Source organism: Leucoraja erinacea, unplaced genomic scaffold (genome assembly GCF_028641065.1).
Source record: "Leucoraja erinacea ecotype New England unplaced genomic scaffold, Leri_hhj_1 Leri_199S, whole genome shotgun sequence".
NCBI classification, from domain to species: domain Eukaryota; kingdom Metazoa; phylum Chordata; class Chondrichthyes; order Rajiformes; family Rajidae; genus Leucoraja; species Leucoraja erinaceus.
Genome location: NW_026576100.1, coordinates 169,943 through 190,085, shown reverse-complemented (window position 1 = coordinate 190,085; position 20,143 = coordinate 169,943). Strand labels below are relative to the sequence as shown.

General features: G+C 47.2%; 1 protein-coding gene across 1 annotated transcript in view; it reads right to left on the bottom strand.

Moving 5' to 3' along the window:
• The window catches only part of fbxo41 (F-box protein 41), a 73,557-nt gene that overhangs the window by 7,801 nt on the left and 45,613 nt on the right, over nt 1–20,143 (bottom strand). Inside the window, 5 exon segments of the mRNA XM_055666146.1 lie at nt 1,213–1,371; nt 4,812–4,930; nt 9,289–9,384; nt 12,344–12,496; nt 19,391–19,506. Of these exon segments, the coding sequence (XP_055522121.1) occupies nt 1,213–1,371; nt 4,812–4,930; nt 9,289–9,384; nt 12,344–12,496; nt 19,391–19,506 (643 nt within the window).

Genomic DNA, 20,143 nt, shown 5'->3' with positions numbered 1-20,143 from the left:
AAGGCAGGAGAATGGGGTTAGGAGGGAGAGATAGATCAGACATGAAGAACAGGTGCAGTAGACCTGATGGGCTGGATGGCCTAATTCTACTCTTATGACCTTATGATCTAATGATTCATCCACTAGTCCCACCTGCCCGCGTTTGGCCCAAATTCTTCTAAACCTTTCTTCTCCATGTACTTGTCCCAATGTCTCGTATGTGTTGTTACGGTACCTGCCTGCCTTAACTATCTCCTTTGTCAGCTTGTTCTATATACCTTCCATCTTCTGTGTCAAAACGTTGCCCCTCAGTCATAGAGTGATACAGTGTGGAAACTGGCCCTTCAGCCCAACTTGCCCACACTGGCCAACAATGTCCCAGCTACACTAGTCATAGAGTGTGGAAACAGGCCCTTCAGCCCAACTCACCAACACCGGCCAACAATGACCCAGCTACACTAGTCCCACCTGCCTGTGCTTGGTCCATATCCCTTCAAACCTGTCCTATTCATGTACCTGTCTAACTGGTTCATAAACAATTGAATAGTCCCAGCCTCAACTACCTCCTCTGGCAACTTGTTCCATACACCCACCACCCTCTGTGGGAAAAAGTCACCCTTCAGATTCCTATTAAATCTTTTCCACCTCACCTTAAACCTGTGTCCTCTGGTCCTCGATTCACCTTCTCTGGGCAAGAGACTCTGTGCGTCTACTTGATCTATTCCTCTCATGGTTTTTATACATAAGATCACCCCTCATCCTCCTGCATTCCAAGGAATGGTCGCAGCCTGCTCAGAGTTGTGAAACTGAGGAATTCGCTGCCACAGAAGGCAGTGGAGGCCAATTCACTGGATGTTTTCAAGAGAGAGTTAGATTTAGCTCTTAGGGCTAAAGGAATCAAGGGATATGGGGGGAAAAAGCAGGAACGGGGTACTGATTTTAGATGATCAGCCATGATCATATTGAATGCGATGCTGGCTCGAAGGGCCAAATGGCCTACTCCTGCACCTATTGTCTATGCTTCTACTCACCTCTCCCTGTCACTCAGACCCTCTAGCCCCGGCAACATCCTTGTAAATCTTATCAGTTCCCTTTCCAGCTTGACCACATCTTTCCTATAAGATGGTGACCAGAAGTGAACAGCACACTTTGGTCTAAGCTCCTACCCTTCCTCAAGCTTTCGTATTGACATTAATCTTTTGCCCGTGTGAGGGGATAAAGAAGGTTACTTACTGTTGAAATGTAGCAGAGCTTTCGGGGTGACTGGGGTTGATGTCAACACCAGCATTTCCAATCCCTTCAGCCCCTCTCGACAAACCTCCGCTGCTACTTCCTGGTTTATTTCAGTCACGTGATCAAGTTCCAGAACTTGCAAACGGATACAGTTCCGAGCTGAGGAATAAATTACCATCAGGGGGTGAGAAATAATGATCAGAACAAAGCTTCCACTGTTCACAACAAAACCAGTGACAGAAAAGACAGTAGAGTTGCTGCCTCACAGCACCAGAGGCCCGGCTTTAATCCTGACTACGGGTGATGTCTGTACGGAGTTTGTACGTTCTCCCTGTGACCTGCGTGGGTTTGCTCCAGGTGCTCCGGTTTCCTCCCACACCCCAGTTTTGTAGGGCCGAAGGGCCTGTTTCCACGCTGGATTTCTAAAGTCTAATACGCTAAACGCCTGCATGTTGGGTGACATTCACATTCAATTCCAGAATCGGTCTTTCAGATCCAGCCTCACACCAGGCACATCGTCACCAAACCCATCTCCCCTTCTTCTTGCGTATGGCGTGCACAGCCTAAAGTTGTAGGACAACTTGTTCTATTTGATCTTATTTGATTGTGCACGCTGGGTTGATTGCATAGGTTGAAACAGGGCAGACCGCGTGGAGGTTGCAATCTCCCACTGTGAAGGTTGCAGTCTCTCCTGAAGCTGCTGCTCTTTGACAGGTTGAAATACTCCAAATGGAACCATGGTTAAACTTATCAAGTCTACCTACCAGACAGCAAATGACCAGGGAAATGGAGGGAGTCATCTGTTGTATGTATTAGGGACACTCTGATTGAGGTATAGGAAATAATAAGAGGTATAGATAGCGTATTGAGCCAGAATGTGTTTCCCAATAGCAAGAGGCAGAGGTTTAAGGAGAGAGTAAGGAAGGAGTTGAAAATGGTTCAGAGGTTTGTTGTTTTACACTGAGTGGCTGACAGCTGGTCACCTTCACCGATCGGGGCACTGAGTACAAAAGGCGGGAAGTCATCATGCAGCTTTATAGGACTTTGGTCGGGCCACATGTGGGGTTTGTGTACAGTTCAGGTGGCCACGTTACAGGACAGATGTGGGGGCTTTGGACAGGGTGCAGGGGAGGTTGACCAGAACGCCGGCTGGATTACAGGTTTTCAGCAACAGGGAGAGGTTGGACACACACGGATTGCAGGGGTTGTGGGGAAACCTGCTGAAGGTGGACACAACGATGAGAGGCATAGACGGGATAGACTGTCACAACCCAGGATGGCAACATCAAATACTAGAGTGCATAGCTTTATGGTGAAAGGTGTGCTGGGTGCCTGGGAGGCAGTGCCAGGGGTGGTGGTTGAGAGACAGAGGGTGGTCAGTGCCTGGGAGGCAGTGCCAGGGGTGGTGGTTGAGAGACAGAGGGTGGTCAGTGCCTGGGAGGCAGAGGGGTGGTCAGTGCCTGGGAGGCAGAGGGTGGTCAGTGCCTGGGAGGCAGTGCCAGGGGTGGTGGTTGAGAGACAGAGGGTGGTCAGTGCCTGGGAGGCAGTGCCAGGGGTGGTCAGTGCCTGGGAGGCAGTGCCAGGGGTGGTGGTTGAGACGGGTATGATAACGGCATCTAAGAGACTTTTGGAAAGGCGCATGGACGTGCTGGGAATGGAGGGACATAGATGATGCGCAGGCTGGCAGAAGTTGGCATCATGCCATCATGGCACAGACCTGGGAGTCCACATCACAGAGGATCTGACATGGACATCACACACTGCCGCACTGGTGAGTAAGGCAAGGTACCGCCTTTACCACCCCAGCTGAGGAAATTCAGAGTCTCTCTGAGGATCCTTCAGTGCTTCTACTCAGCGGCTGTAGAAAGCATCTTGTCCGGCAACATCACAATCTGGTTTGGGAACTGCTCTGCGGAGGACAAGAAGGCTCTGCAGAGAGTAGTGCGTTTGGCCAAACGCACTATGGGAACTACACTCGCCCCCCCTGCAGGAACTATACATCAAAAGGTACAGATCCAGAGCCAGCAACATTATGGGGGACCCCTTCCACCCCAGCAACGGACTGTTCCAGCTGCTACAGTCAGGCAAATGCCTCCGCTGTCATGCTGTGAAAACAGAGAGGATGAAATGGAGTTTCTTCCCATAGGCCATCAGGACTGTAAACTCTAATCTCACCAGGGCGTAAATACTGTTGTGTCTTTTAAAAAAAATGTAAATACTGGTTCTGTTGTTCTGTAGTTTTTGCACAATCTGCAGGCATTGCCACATTCATTCCACTGTACATCTTGTATGTGTATGTGACAAATAAACTTGACTTGGTGACTTACTGTTCTATATTCTATGTCTAATTACCACCCCTGGCTGCACGTTCCAGGCACTTTGTAAAAACACATGCCCCGCATGCCTCCTTTAAACGTTGCCCTTTCACCTTAAAGCTACGCTCTCTAGTCTTGGGGGGAAAGGTCACTTCTCTCAGGTCTCCCTGAACTTCTGGCATTCCGCAGAAAACAATCTAAGTCTGTCCAAGGTCTCCCTGTAGCTGATACCCACTAATGCAGGCAGCGTTCAGGTCAACGTCCCCTGCACCCTCTCCAAAGCCTCCACATCCTGCAATGGGGTGCATTACAGGAACTACACACAATATGCCAAATGCCACCCAACCAAACTCTGAAAGCTGCATCATTACTGCCTGTCTCTAAATAACCAGTGAAGGCCAGCATTTCATGCCTTCTTTACCACCATGTCGACTTGTGTTGCCATTTTTGGCGAGTTATAGACTTGAACCCAGAGACCACTCTCTGCATCAATGGTGTTCAGGGTCTGGCCATTAATTGTATATTTTCTCCTCATATTAACACGAGGCTCTGATTAAACTTCATTTCCCATTTCTCTGCCCATGCCTCTATCCACGTACCTTCCTATCCACCACGTACCAGTCCTTCTCCGGCTGCTCCTTCCATACACCCAGCACACTATGACAAAAGGTTGCCCCTCAGGTCCATGTTAAACCTTTACCGTATCACCTGTGGATTTTGATTTTGGTAATCTGTGTAAAAGATTCTGGTAATCTGGTAATCTGCATCTATCCAATCTATTCCCCTCATTATCTTATACACCTCTTTAAGATCACCCCTCAGCTTCTGCCTCTGAGGAATAAAGTCCAAGCCTGACCTAGTTCTAGTCTGAAGAAGGGTCTCGACCCGAAACGTCACCCATTCCTTCTCTCACGTGATGCTGCCTGTCCCGCTGAGTTACTCCAGCATTTTGTGTCTATCCTAGTCTGCCCAACCTATCCCTGTAACTCCGGACCTTGCCTGGGCAAATCGGAGTTGTCGGGATCCGATGGAGGCATTTTACATAAGGAAGGGACAGGCACTGGCGGAGGGGTTGCAAGTTACAGAAGGTGCTGGACAGACATTGTGTTGAACTTTAACCAAACGTTGATGCAGTACCAGGAGACATCCGGGGACTGGGCACACACTGGCACTCCTCTGTCAGCAAGTTGTCACAGAGCCACCAACGTCTGTCACCTTGTCACCGCTGAATGCCACAAACTGAATTAAAGCAGGTGTAAGATAAAGAAGAGGCAGGATAGTTACCCAAGGAGGCCAGACCCTGCAGTCCACATCCTGCTCCTCCAACTCCCAGTGCCCGCAAGTGCGGCCAGCACCGGCCGATCATCTGTAGACTCCGGTTGTTGAAACGCGTTGGCTGGTGGCTGGGGAGAGAAACACAGGAGTCAATGCCAGAGGTGGATGGGGGAGAGATTAGTGCATAGTGCCTCGCGGGTCAACGCCGGATCCTCGCGGGTCAACGCCGGATCCTCCCGGATCAACGCCGGAGCCTCGCGGGTCAACGCCGGATCCTCCCGGATCAACGCCGGAGCCTCGCGGGTCAACGCCGGATCCTCCCGGGTCAACGCCGGAGCCTCGCGGGTCAACGCCGGAGCCTCGCGGGTCAACGCCGGAGCCTCGCGGGTCAACGCCGGATCCTCCCGGATCAACGCCGGAGCCTCGCGGGTCAACGCCGGATCCTCCCGGGTCAACGCCGGAGCCTCGCGGGTCAACGCCGGAGCCTCGCGGGTCAACGCCGGAGCCTCGCGGGTCAACGCCGGAGCCTCGCGGGTCAACGCCGGAGCCTCCCGGGTCAACACCGGAGCCTCGCGGGTCAGTGCCACGGAGGCGTCCGGAGAGGATACGGCACTGTGAGTGGAGGGGTCGGTGCGGCAGTCGATGCTGGCGCCAACCAACGGATGAGTACGGGCACGTGGAGGACTTCGCTGTTGGCGGAGAGCAACGGGGACCTGGCGTGGGGGGGGTCCTGAGGTGGAGAGGTCCCGCAGTGAGGGAGAGGGAAGAGCAACAGGATCCTGGCGTGGATACTTTGTCACTTTGTCAGCTCCTTTATCTGGCGACTATTTTCACGCCTTGGGAACGCAAGCAGAGAATCTCACTGTGGCTTGTCACAAGTGACAATAAAGTATTCTATTGTATAGTTATATACTTTATTAACAGTATGATGTACAATTGTAGTTGCCCCATTAAAGGAAGCAATCTCAGGATTACTGCCTGTGCCACGCGACAGTGAGAGTAGGAATGGAGCGAGGTGGAGGATAAATGCGTGGCTGAAAGACTGGTGCAGAGGGCAGGGATTCAAGTTCCTTGATCATTGGGACTTCTTTTGGGGAAGGTGGGACCTGTACAGAAAGGATGGGTTGCACTTGAACCCGAGGGGGACCAATATCCTAGCGGGGAAATTTGCAAAGGCAGCTGGGGAGACTTTAAACTAGAATGGTTGGGGCGAGGGACTCAAATAGAGAAAGCTAGTAGACAGAATGGGAGGCAGGAAGCAGAAATGGGAAGCACTCGGACGCAAGAGGAGAAAGAAAAAAAAGGAAATAAACAGAGAATAAGAGACGGGGGGTTTCTTAAATGTACATATTTTAATGCTAGGAGCATTGTAAGAAAGGTGGATGAGCTTAGAGTCTGGATAGACACCTGGAAGTATGATGTTGTGGCGATCAGTGAAACGTGGTTGCAGGAGGGCTGTGATTGGAAACTAAATATTCCAGGATTACGTTGCTTCAGGTGTGATAGAATTGGAGGGGCAAGAGGTGGAGGTGTTGCATTGCTAGTCAGGGAAGATATTACAGCAGTGCTTTGGCAGGATAGATTGGAGGGCTCATCTAGGGAGGCTATTTGGGTGGAATTGAGAAGTAGGAAAGGTGTAGCAACTGTTATAGGGGTGTATTATAGACCGCCAAACGGGGAACGAGAATTGGAAGAGCAAATATGTAAGGAGATAGCAGAGATTAGTAGTAAGCACAAGGTAGTGATTGTGGGAGATTTCAACTTTCCACACATAGACTGGGAAACACATTCTGTAAATGGGCTGGATGGGTTGGAGTTTGTAAAATGTGTGCAGGATAGTTTTTTGCAGCAATACATAGAGGTACCTACTAGAGGAGGGGCAGTGCTGGACCTCCTGTTAGGAAATGAGACTGGACAGGTGGCGGAGGTATGCGTTGGGGAGCACTTCGGGTCCAGTGATCACAATACCATTAGTTTCAATATAACTATGGAGAGGGTCAGAACTGGACCTAGGGTTGAGATTTTTGATTGGAGAAAGGCTAACTTTGATGCGATGCGAGATGATTTAAAAGGAGTGAACTGGGACATTTTGTTTTATGGGAAAGATGTAGAAGAGAAATGGAGGACATTTAAAAGGGGAAATTTTAAGAGTACAGAATCTTTATGTTCCTGTTCGGTTGAAAGGAAACAGTAAAAATTGGAAAGAGCCCTGGTTTTCAAGGGAAATTGGACATCTTGTTCGGAAAAAAGAGGGAGATCTACAATAATTATAGGCAGCATGAAGTAAATGAGGTGCTTGAGGAGTATAAGGAATGTAAAAAGAATCTTAAGAAAGAAATTAGAAAAGCTAAAAGAAGATATGAGGTTGCTTTGGCAAGTAAGGTGAAAGTCAATCCAAAGGGTTTCTACAGCTATATTAATAGCAAAAGGATAAGGAGGGATAAAATTGGTCCATTGGAGAGACAGAGTGGACAGCTATCTGCAGAGCCAAAAGAGATGGGGGAGATATTGAACAATTTTTTTTCTTCGGTATTCACCAAGGAGAAGGATATTGAATTATGTGAGGTAAGGGAAACTAGTAGAGTAGCTATGGATACTATGAGGTTCAAAGTAAAAGAAGTACTGACACTTTTGAAAAATATAAAAGTGGATAAGTCTCCAGGTCCTGACAGGATATTCCCTAGGACATTGAGGGAAGTTAGTGTAGAAATAGCTGGGGCTATGACAGAAATATTTCAAATGTCATTAGAAACGGGAATAGTCCCCGAGGATTGGCGTACTGCACATGTTGTTCCATTGTTTAAAAAGGGTTCTAAGAGTAAACCTAGCAATTATAGACCTGTTAGTTTGACTTCAGTGGTGGGCAAATTAATGGAAAAGATACTTAGAGATAATATATATAAGCATCTAGATAAACAGGGTCTGATTAGGAACAGTCAACATGGAGTTGTGCCTGGAAGGTCATGTTTGACTAATCTTCTTGAATATTTTTAAGCGATTACTGGGGAAATTGACGAGGGTAAAGCAGTGGATGTTGTCTATATGGACTTTAGTAAGGCCTTTGACAAGGTTCCTCATGGAAGGTTGGTTAAGAAGGTTCAACTGTTGGGTATAAATGCAGGAATAGCAAGATGGATTCAACAGTGGCTGAATGTGAGAAGCCAGAGGGTAATGGTGGATGGCTGTTTATCGGGTTGGAGGCAGGTGACTAGTGGGGGTGCCTCAGGATCTGTGTTGGGTCCTTTGTTGTTTTGTCATGTACATCAATGATCTGGATGAAGGTGTGGTAAATTGGATTAGTAAGTATGCAGATGATACCAAGATAGGGGGAGTTGTGGATAATGAAGAGGATTTCCAAAGTCTACAGAGTGATTTAGGCCATTTGGAAAAATGGGCTGAAAGATGGCAGATGGAGTTTAATGCTGATAAATGTGAGGTGCTACACCTTGGCAGGACAAATCAAAATAGGACGTACATGGTAAATGGTAGGGAATTGAAGAATACAGTTGAACAGAGGGATCGGGTATAACCGTGCATAGTTCCTTGAAGGTGGAATCTCATATAGATAGGGTGGTAAAGAAAGCTTTTGGTATGCTAGCCTTTATAAATCAGAGCATTGAGTATAGAAGCTGGGATGTAATGTTAAAATTGTACAAGGCATTGGTGAGGCCAAATCTGGAGTATGGTGTACAATTTTGGTCGCCAAATTATAGGAAGGATGTCAACAAAATAGAGAGAGTACAGAGGAGATTTACTAGAATGTTGCCTGGGTTTCAGCAACTAAGTTACAGAGAAAGGTTGAACAAGTTAGGGCTTTATTCTTTGGAGCGCAGAAGGTTAAGGGGGGACCTGATAGAGGTCTTTAAAATGATGAGAGGGATAGACAGAGTTGATGTGGACAAGCTTTTCCCTTTGAGAATAGGGAAGATTCAAACAAGAGGACATGACTTCAGAATTAAGGGACAGAGGTTTAGGGGTAATATGAGGGGGAACTTCTTTACGCAGAGAGTGGTGGCGGTGTGGAATGAGCTCCCAGTGGAAGTGGTGGAGGCAGGTTCATTGGTATCATTTAAAAATAAATTGGATAGGCATATGGATGAGAAGGGAATGGAGGGTTATGGTACGAGTGCAGGCAGGTGGGACTAAGGGGAAAAAAAATTGTTCGGCATGGACTTGTAGGGCCGAGATGGCCTGTTTCCGTGCTGTAATTGTTATATGGTTATATGGTTATATTGTAAAGGGTGCAACATGAGGCCTGGAATAGGGGGTAGTAGCTACAGAAAGAGCTTGGACAGTCTTGGATTGTTTTCTCCGGACACTGGGGGCAGGTGGGTGTCTAATGCGATGTTGACATGTCGAAGGCTACAGCCACAGTGGGAGACACATTCCTGGAGCGGTGAATCATTAGTGAGGCATCACCTCCCAGCTGGGATCCCATGGGATGCACGGAGCAGTGAGTGAGACACAGGAGAAGTGGTGGCCTTACCATGGATGTAACGGTGCAACTTGTAGAGAAATTATGTCCCTGCAGCCAGCACCCAAAGCCCAAACCACCTCATGGCCAACTGGGTCAGTGGAACTCCTGAATGTAATACATATACAAGTTAAACAGTACAAATGATGCAATGGTAACAGTCTACAGGTGTACCCATGCCCCCTTCTTGCAACAACATCATCATCATCATCATATTACAAACATACACAATAGGTGCAGGAGTAGGCCATTCAGCCTTTCCAGCCAGCATCATCATTCAATACCATCATAGCTGATCATCCACAATCAGTACCCCTGTTCCTGCTTTCTCCCAAATCTCTTGATTTCTTTAGCCCTAAGAGCTAAATCTAAGTCTCTCTTGAAAACATCCAGTGAATTGGCCTCCACTGCCGTCTGTGGCAGAGAATTCCACAGATTCACAACGTTTTTCCTCATCTCAGTCCTAAATGGCCTACCCCATATTCCTAAACCGTGACCCCTGGTTTTGGACTCCCCCAACATCGGGAACATGTTTCCTGCATCTAGCCTGTCCAATCCTCTATGAATTTTATATGTTTCTATGAGATCTCCTCTAAACCTTCCAAATTCCAGCAAATACAAGCCCAGTCGACCCATCCTTTCATCATGCGTCAGTCCTGCCATGCTGGGAATTAACCTGGTGAACCGACGCTGCACCTGTCCAAGTCACCCTGCAGCCTCATAGCATCCTCCTCACAGTTCACACTGCCACCCAGCTTTCTGTCATCCACAAACATGGAGATGTTACATTTAATTTGCTCGTCTGAATTGTTCACATATATTGTAAATAACTGGGGTCCCAGCACTGGGCCTTGCAGCACCCCACTAGTCACTGCCTGTCATTCTGAGAATAACCTGTTAATACCTACGCTTTGCTTCCTGTCTGCCAACCAGTTCTCTATCCATGTCAATACCCTGCCCCCAATTCCCACTAATCTCTTGTGTGGGAACTTAGATACATAGAAAACAGGTGCAGGAGTAGGCCATTCGGCCCTTCGAGCCTGCACCGCCATTCAATATGATCATGGCTGTCAAAAACTTTTTGAAAGTCCAGATACACCACATCCACTGACTGTCCCTTATCCATTTCTACTTGTTACATCCTCAAAAAATTCCAGAAGATTAGTCAAGCATGATTTCCCCTTCATAAATCCATGCTGACTTTGACAGATCCTGTCACTGCTTTCCAAATGTGCAGCTATAACATCTTTAACAATTGACTCAAACATGGTCTATAATTCCATGTTTTCTCTCTCCCTCCTTTCTTGAAGAGTGGGATAACATTAGCTCCCCTCCAATCCATAGGAACTGATCCAGAGTGAGAGAACATTGGAAAATGATCACCAATGCATCCACGATTTCTAGGGCCACCTCCTTGAGTTCTCTGGGATGCAGACCATCAGGCCCTGGAGATTTATCTGCCTTCAGTCCCAACAGTTTACCAAACACCATTTCCTGCCTAATGTGTATTCCCTTCAGTTCCTTCCTCCCACTAGATCCTCGGTCCCCTAGTATTTCTGGGAGATGGTTTGTGTCTTCCTTAGTGAAGACAAAACCAAAGTACTCGTTTAACTGTTCTGCCATTTCCTTGTTTCCCATTATAAATTCACCTGTCTCTGATAGTAAGAGACCTACATTTGTATTCACTAATCTTTTCCTTTTTACATATCTAAAGAAGCTTTTAGAGTCCGTTTTTATATTCCCCGCAAGCTTTCGTTCATGCTCTATTTTCCCCATCTTAATTAACCCCCTTGTCCTCATCTGTTGAGTTCTAAATGTCTCCCAGTCCTCTGGTTTGCTGCTTCTTTCTTCTGGCCAATTTATATGCCTTTTCCTTGGATTTAACACTATCCTCGATTTCCCTCGTTAGCCACGGTTGAGCCGCTTTCCCAGTTTTATTTTTGCACCGGACAGGGATGAACAATTTTTGGAGTTTATCCATGCAGTCTTTAAATCTTTGCCATTGCATCTCCACCGTCAAGTATAATTTGCCAGTCTATCATAGACAATTCCCTTCTCATACCTTCAAAGTCTGTCTTTAAGTTCAGGACCCTCGTCTCTGAATTAACCGTGTCACTCTCCATTCTAATGCAGAATTCCACCATATTATGGTCACTGTTGCCCAAGGGACTTTGCACAACAAGATTGCTAACCAATCCTTCCTCATTACACAATATCCAGTCTAGGATGGCCTGCCGTCTAGTCGGTTCCTCTACATACTGGCTTAATAAACCATCCTGTATACACTCCAGGAAATCCTCCTCCTCAGTGTTGCTACCAATTTGGTTGGCCCAATCTAAATGTAGATTAAAGTCACCCATGATAACTGCTGTACCTTTGCTACACACATCCCTAATTTCCTGCGTGATGCTATCCCCAACCTCCCTACTGCTGTTTGGTGGTCTGTATACAACTCCAACAACTGTTTTCTGCCCTTGGCTATTTCACAGTTCTACCCATACCGATTCTACAGCATCCAAGCTAATGTCTCTCCTTGCTATTGTATTCATCTCCTCTTTAACCAGCAATGCCACCCACCTCCTCTTCCTTTCTGTCTATCCTTCCTGAATATTGAATATCAATGAACTTTATTTATCCGTTAAGGAACTTCATTTGTGCAGAACATCAGTGCGTGTACAGTTCACGTACCCAGCAACACCACACAATATACCACACACATCACATACCAGCAGTACAATAGTGGTCAGTGGGTAAAATTTGCAAAGCACAATACATGAAGAATAGGCAATAAAAACATTAAAATAATGTTAAAATGTATATATAAATCAATGGTTCTACACTCCCCAACATCGGGAACATGTTTCCTGCCTCTAGCGTGTCCAAGCACTTAATAATCTTATATGTTTCAATAAGATTCCCTGTCATCCTTCTAATCCTACAAGCCCAGTATACGTCTCGACCCGAAACGTCACCTATTCCTTTTCTCCAGAGATGCTGCCTGAGCTGCTGAGTTACTGCAGTTTTTTGTCCATCTTGGTTTTAAACTAAAGGTCAGCGATGTACTCACCGATAGGTGACTGCCTGGAGGGCACGGCAGTAGCAGCTGGCCAGCCATAGGGAACGGTCAGTCAGTATGTTGGGGCAGTGGGAAACTTTCAAAATCAGTAGGTTGCTGCCCGCAGCCTTCAGCAAGGATTCCAGCCCAGTCTCCAGACATCCACTAGCACAACACAAGAAAACACATGCATCAGCATTGATTCAACATAGAACAGTGCAGCACAGAAACAGGCCCTTCAGCCCACCATGTCCGTGTTGAACATGTTGGCCTAACCCTAAACTCATCTTTGCTGCCAGCATGTGATCCAAACTCTCCTATCCCTGCAAATCCTGGTGTCCATCTAAAACCCTGTAGTCACCATTATTGACCCAATATCCCCCCCTCAAACACTCCCCCCCTCAAACACTACCCCCCTCAAACTCCCCCCCCCTCAAACACTCCCCCCCTCAAACACTCCCCCCCTCAAACACCCCCCCCCCAAACACTTCAACACCCCCCCCCAACACCCCCCAACACACCCCCCTCAAACACACCCCCCCTCAAACACTCCCCCCCTCAAACACTCCCCCCCCAAAAAACCCCCCACCAACACCTCCCCCACAAACACCCCCCCTCAAACAGTCCAACCCCCCCCAACACTCCCCCACAACACCCCCCCTCAAACAGTCCAACCTCCCCACACTCCCCCCCTCAAACAGTCTAATCCCCCCCCAACTCTCTCCCCCAACACACCCCCCCCCAACACACTCCCCCCCTCAAACAGTCCAACCCCCCCAGCACTCCCCCCCACACCCCCCAACACTTCCCCTCCAAACACTTCCCTCCCGCAAACATCCCCCCCAAACACACTCCGCTCCCCCAAACACTCCCCCCCTCCCCCATCGAATCCACCATTCAATTGTGACTGATCTCTGTGGCAGGCTGGTGTGGGGAGGGGTGCTGTCAGGGCCGGTGTGGGGAGGGAGGGGTGCTGTCATGTGCAGGGGCAGGCAGTGGATAGGACTGTTTGTTACTTTTGTGACTGTCAGTGCCAACCTATGTACTGCCTGGGCTGTATACAAAACAAAGTATGTCACTCTACCCCAGCACCCTGGGCACATGACAAGAAAGTATCATTCATTCATATTTATGTCAAAACCCCATTCTCCTGCCTTCTCCCTGTAACCTTGTTGGGAGTGGAGCGACCTTGTTGGGAATGGCCTTCGAAACATAGAAAATAGGTGCAGGAGGAGGCCATTCGAGCCAGCACCACCATTCATTGTGATCATGGCTGATCATCCCCTATAAATAACCCGTGCCTGCCTTCTCCCCATATCCCTTTACTCCACTAACCCCTAGAGCTCTATCTAACTCTCTCTTAAATCCATCTAGTGTCTTGGCCTCCACTGCCCTCTGTGGCAGGGAATTCCATAAATTCACAACTCTCTGGGTGAAAAAGTTTTTTCTCACCTCAGTCTTAAATGGCCTCCCCTTTATTCTAAGACTGTGGCCCCTGGTTCTGGACTCGCCCAACATTGGGAAACATTTTTCCTGCATATGGCTTGTCCAGTCCTTTTATAAGTTTCTATAAGATCCCCATCCTTCTGAACTCCAGTGAATACAAGCCTAGTCTTTTCAATCTTTCCTCATATGACACTCTCGCCATCCCAGGGATCAATCTCGTGAACCTACGCTGCACTGCCTCAATCACAAGGATGTCCTTCCTCAAATTAAGAGCCAAAAACTGTACACAATACTCCAGATGTGGTCTCACCAGAGCCCTATACAACTGCAGAAGAACCTCTTTACTCCTATACTGAAATCCTCTTGTTATGAAGGCCAACATTCCATTAGCTTTCTTCACTGCCTGCTGTACCTGCACGCCAATTTTCAGTGACCGGTGTATAAGGACACCCAGGTCTCGCTGCATCTCCCCCTTACCTAACCTAACCCCATTGAGATAATAACCTGCCCCCTTGTTTTTGCCGCCAAAGTGGATAACCTCATATTTATCTATATTATACTGCAACTGCCACGCATCTGCCCACTCACTCTGTTCACACTGCCACCCAGCTTTGTGTCATCCACAAACTTGCTAATGTTGCTCCTAATTCCCTCTTCCAAATCATTAATATATATGGTACACAGTTGCGGCCTCAACACCGAGCCTTGCGGCACTCCACTCACCACTGCCTGCCATACTGAAAAGGAACCGTTCACTCCTACTCTTTGCTTCCGGTCTGCCAACCAATTTTCTATCCACGTCAACAACCTACCCCCCAATACCATGTGCTCTAATTTTAGTCACCAGTCTCCTGTGCGGGACCTTATGAAAGGCTTTCTGAAAGTCTAGATATCCACTGGCTCCCCTTCATCCATATTACTTGTCACGTCCTCAAAAAACTCCAGAAGTTTAGTCAAGAATGATATCCCTTTCATAAATCCATGCTGACTTGGACTAATCCTTTTACTGCTATCCAAATGCCCCATTATTACCTCTTTAATAATTGACTCCAGCATCTTTCCCACCACTCTCGGGTATACAATATCTCATTGACTCTGGCGCTGAGTTATCGGTCATTCCTCACAGTTCCCAAGAGTGTTTACACCCTAACCCCGGATGTGTCCTCACTGCCGCAAACAATTCTAGCATACAGACATTCGGTCAGAAATGAGTCACGCTCAACTTCAGTCTGCAGAAAACGTTTTGCTGGATTTTCACAGTCGCCAACGTATCAAAGTCTATTATCGGAGTGGATTTTCTTTCACGCTTTTCTTTGCTGGTGGATTTTAAAAATCGCTGCTTGAGTGGTTGCTGCACCTGCGCACAGGTGAAGTACATCTGCCTTCCAGCAATGACTACTTTTCACCTTACCAACCTCCAACCCAGCACCGGCCCATATCAGGAGTTACTTAAACAATTTCCATGAGTAATAACTGAGTTATCGGCACAACGATATCAAACACTCTGTCTCGCATCATATTCAGACCCTGCAGTTTCTGCAAGAGCGCGCAGGTTACCCGTGGATCGCCTCAAGGTGGCAAAGGCGGAATTTGACCATACGTTGGAGTTGGGGATCATCCATAGGTCTAGGAGCTGCTGGGCATCACATGGTCCCGAAGAAGTCCCCCGGAGATTGGCGACCCTGTGTTGACTACCGTTCACTAAACAGGCCACTATTCCAGATCGATACAGCAGCCCACATCTCTGCAAGCCTACAGGGTAAGTGGGTGTTCACAAGCATTGATCTCGTGCTCGCCTATTATCAAATTCTGGTCGAGCCTTCCGATATTCCCAAGACAGCCGTGGTCACTCTATTCGGGATGTTCAGATTTCTACAGATGCCGTTTGGTTTACGGAATGCAGCAAAATCGTTCCAGCGTTTCATGGTCCACATACTCTCTGGCCTTGATATCATCCACGCATACATTGACGACGTGTTGGTAGCGAGCTCCAGCGAAGATGAACATAAGAAACACCTTGGATTACTGTTCCGACGAATATGGTATTATCATTAACACAAACAAATGCATGTTTGGCGCTCGCTAACTCACTTCCCTTGGGCATTGCGTGATGGAGAACGGCATCCTGCCCTTCGAATCAAAGGTGCATTTGTTAAACCAATGATGGCAATTTTTGGGGATGATGAATTCCTACCGAATGCCGCAGGTTCCCTATTACCCTTGCCCAACTTACTCCAAGGTTCGGACAAATGGTCTTCAAAGAAGCCGTTGTATTTACGTGAGGATGCTGTGCAAGACTTCAACGGCGCTAAGCGGACTCTTGCTGATCAACTATGCTGATCCATCAGAGAGCCCCCCATGCCTTATTCCCACTCACCACTGATGCCTCAGTCAACGCCGGTGGAGCCGTGGTGGAGCAGCGACTCAACAGCAGGTGGGAGCCGCTGGCATTATTTTCAGCAAAATGATCACCCACTCAGGTGAGGTACGGTACCTTTGGGTGAGAACTGTTGGCTGTGTACCTCGCCATCAAGCATTTCCGCCATCTGTTGGAAGGCCATCTCTTCACTTCTCCAGGGAATTCTCCAGGGATATCAGGCACATTCAAGGAAAAGCAAATCCGGTTGCTGACGCCCTATCAAGATGGATGTGGATGCTCTGAGTGTGGACACACTCATTGATGTTTAGGCCATGGCTCACACCCAGCATACTGATCCCAAACTTATCCATTGCCACCGGGTACATACAGCCCTAAAATTGGAAGATGTACCCATCAGTGACACGAGAGAAACCATCAAATGTGACACTTCCATTGGCAAACCGTTTATGCCTAGGACCATGTGTCGAGAAGTTTTCAGCGTGCTGCACATCCGGCTACCATAAAATTAATCTCCAAACGTTTCATTTGGCCTTTCATCAAGCAGGATGTTGGATAATGGGCAAAGACTTGTCTACCATGTTAACTATCGGTGAGTTTCCTGTACTGAATACCCGTTTGGAGCACATACACCTGGACTTGGTCAGCCAACTCCCACCGGGCAAGAAACGACACATATCTGCTCACTTGTGAAGACCCACTCACACCATGGCAAGATGTCAGCCCAGTCAGCGGAGACAATAGCCCGCGCTTTTGGTTTTCACTTGGGTAGCATACAACCCAATAACATGAACATTGAAGTCTCCAATTTTATGTAACATCCAACCCATAGATCCGCACAGTATAAGAACAGGGCCTTTAGCCCACAATGTCTTTGCTGCACATGATAGCAAAGCCATCATTATCTATCTTCCCGATATCCAAAAGTCTTTTAAATGCTACTAATGTGTGTTTCAACCACCAATCCCAGCAGTGTGGTCCTTAAAGCTATGCCCTATCGTTTGTCCTATCCTGGGCAAAGGATTCAGACTGTCTGTACAACAAGCTGAGTCGCCATGGTTGAGGCAGGCACTACTACTTTTAAAAGACATTGCACAGGTACTTGGATAGGAAAGGTTTAGAGGGGTATGCGGCAAAAGCGGATGAGGGATTATTAGCATTGATGAGGCACGGGGTCGACATGGGCAAGTTGGGCCGAAGGGCCTGTTTTCATGCTATGACTTTATTACAAGAGAAGCTGGAAGAATGAGATCAATGGAACCAGTTTAATTTATTCCCCAAAGTGTGAGCATTGTAAATGCTTCAGATGTGCAAAGGAGCAGGAAAAAATCGATGAGGAAGAAACGCTGAATCCATTTCCATAAATCCATGCTGACTGTGCTCAATCCTATTTTTAGAGTCGTGAGTGTTGAACTTAAATATGTACAACCACAAAATCCTTACTTGCAGTAGCAAAACATGTCTGTAAATACAGTAGTCATGGATAATATAATTTAAAAAGCTTTAATAAGTAAACCTCAATAAGCAAATACAATAAGGCTCAGACAGAGTGGATGGAGAGTGGGAATCCAAGCGGTCAACTCTGTGTATTTCTCCTTTGTTTTTCCTGTGGAGAAAGACAGGAGGATGGAGGAACTTGGGGCAGTCACTGGAGTGGAACACTGGAGTGCTTTCAGAGTAGTCAGTTACGGTCGAGGAAATCCTGATGTGTATGAAGGTAGACAAATCTCCTGGGTCTGAACAGATATATCCGAGGACACTGTGGGAAGCCAGAGGAGAATTTGCAGGGGCCATCACAGAGATTTATGAGTCGTCCTTAAATACAGGAGAGGTGCTGGAAGACTGGAGGGTGTTGTGCCTCCTATTCAGGGAAAATGCTGGCAACTACAGGCCGGTGAGCTTAATATCAGTAGTCGGAGACTTGCCAGAGAGTATTCTGAGCGTAGCATATCGGAGACTTGCCAGAGAGTATTCTGAGCGTAGCATATACAGGCATCTAGATGGTCAGGGGCTGATTAGGGATAGTCAGCATTGTTCTGTATGTGGGAGTTCGTGTCTCACAAATCTGATTTAGATTTTTGATGATGTGACCAAAAAGATTGATAAAAGTAGAGCTGTAGATAATAGACAATAGGTGCAGGAGTAGGCCATTCTGCCCTTCGAGCCAGTACCGCCATTCAATGTGATCGTGGCTGATCATCCACAATCAGTACCCCGTTCCTGTCTTCTCCCCATATCCCTTAACTCCGCTATCCCTAAGAGCTCTATCTAACTCCCTCTTGAAAGCATCCAGAGAACCTGCCTCCATCGCCCTCCGAGGCAGACAATTCCACACACTCACAACTCTCTGTGAGAAAATGTTTTTCCTCATCTCTGTTCTAAATGGCTTACCCCTTATTCTTAAACTATGGACCCTGGTTCTGGACTTCCCCAACATCGGGAACATGTTTCCTGCCTCATGTTGTATCCGTGGATTTCAGCAAGGTATTCGGCAAGGCTCTGCATGGCAGGGTGCTCTGGAAGGTTGTAGAGTCATAGAGTGATACAGTGTGGAAACAGGCCCTTCAGCCCAACTTGCCCACACCAGCCAACAATGTCCCAGCTACACTAGTCATAGAGTGATACAGTGTGGAAACTGGCCCTTCAGCCCAACTTGCCCACACCAGCCAACAATGTCCCAGCTACACTAGTCCCACCTGTCTGCGTTTGGTCCATATCCCTCCAAATCTACCTCCTCTGGCAGCTTGTTCCATACACCCACCATCCTTTGTGTGAAGAAGTTACCCCTGAGATTGCTATTAAATCTTTTCCCCTTCACCTTAAACCTCTGGTCCTCGATTCCCCTACTCTGGGCATGAGACACTGTGTGTCTACCCGATCTATTCATCTCATGATTTTACACACCTCAATAAGATCTCCCCTCATCCTCCAGCGCTCCAATTTCACCAGCATAGGGATTTGGGAGTGCAGCTACAGTTCCTTGAAAGTGGCGTCACAGGTAGATAAAGGTGATCAAAAGGTGTTTGGCACATTAGCCTTCAGTGTGATCATGGCTGATCGGCCCCAATCCATAAGAGTCAGAGTATTGAGTATAGAAGTTGGGAGGTCATGTTGCAGTTGTATAAGACGTTGGTGAGGGCTGTATCACACACTAAGTACTGTATCACACACTAGGTGTGTTGGTCAACTAACAGACAATGCAGCAAATACTTGGTAAAGTAGGAGATAATGCTCACTGTATGCTTTTGAGATATTCCTCCTTGCTCTCCTTCTTCCCCTTTGGCCGGGGCTTGATGCTTTGCAGAGTGAGCGAATGGGTCTGGGTACACCACTGGGAAAGGGTCATCATGAACTGAAACACACAATATCCTGCCTTCACACGATGGAAATACAAACAGCTTTCACCTGTATACATGAAGAAAGGGTTGACTTACCCAGGCATACTCCAAATCAAGTACTGAGAATATCCTAGTTAATAATAAATTCTAGCGTAAATAAAAGATTGGCTTGACTTTTTTGGGTTGTGAATAAACTGTAGTTTTATAATTCCATACTGTAGATGAGCTGTGGTAATAGGAAGCCTGCATGCCAAGCTGTTCTGGTAGCCCAAGTAAAAGACCATTAACAATAGTGGGAGAAGATGTGTTTCCTGGGGACTTGGTAGTTTCTGTAAACAGAAATCTTCTGGCTGCTACTGATATTAATGCTTGCATTGTTAAGACGGAATTGCAAATGTTGGGCTTTTGACTAAGTTCATGTTGTTTGGAAGTTTGTGATCAACAGTTTGTGATCGATATGACCATAGATGACAAGTATTGTAGTATTAGTGACAAGTATACTTTGAATGGGTTCAGCCTGTGATGGGTGTGTGTTAAACGTCATTGCTGCAGCTCTGTATAAACATGTAACTACGTTTCCAAGATACTATAAAATATGCTGTATGTCTTCATTCATTAGGAGTGGTAGCTCAGGGAGAGCTAAGTGTCTGT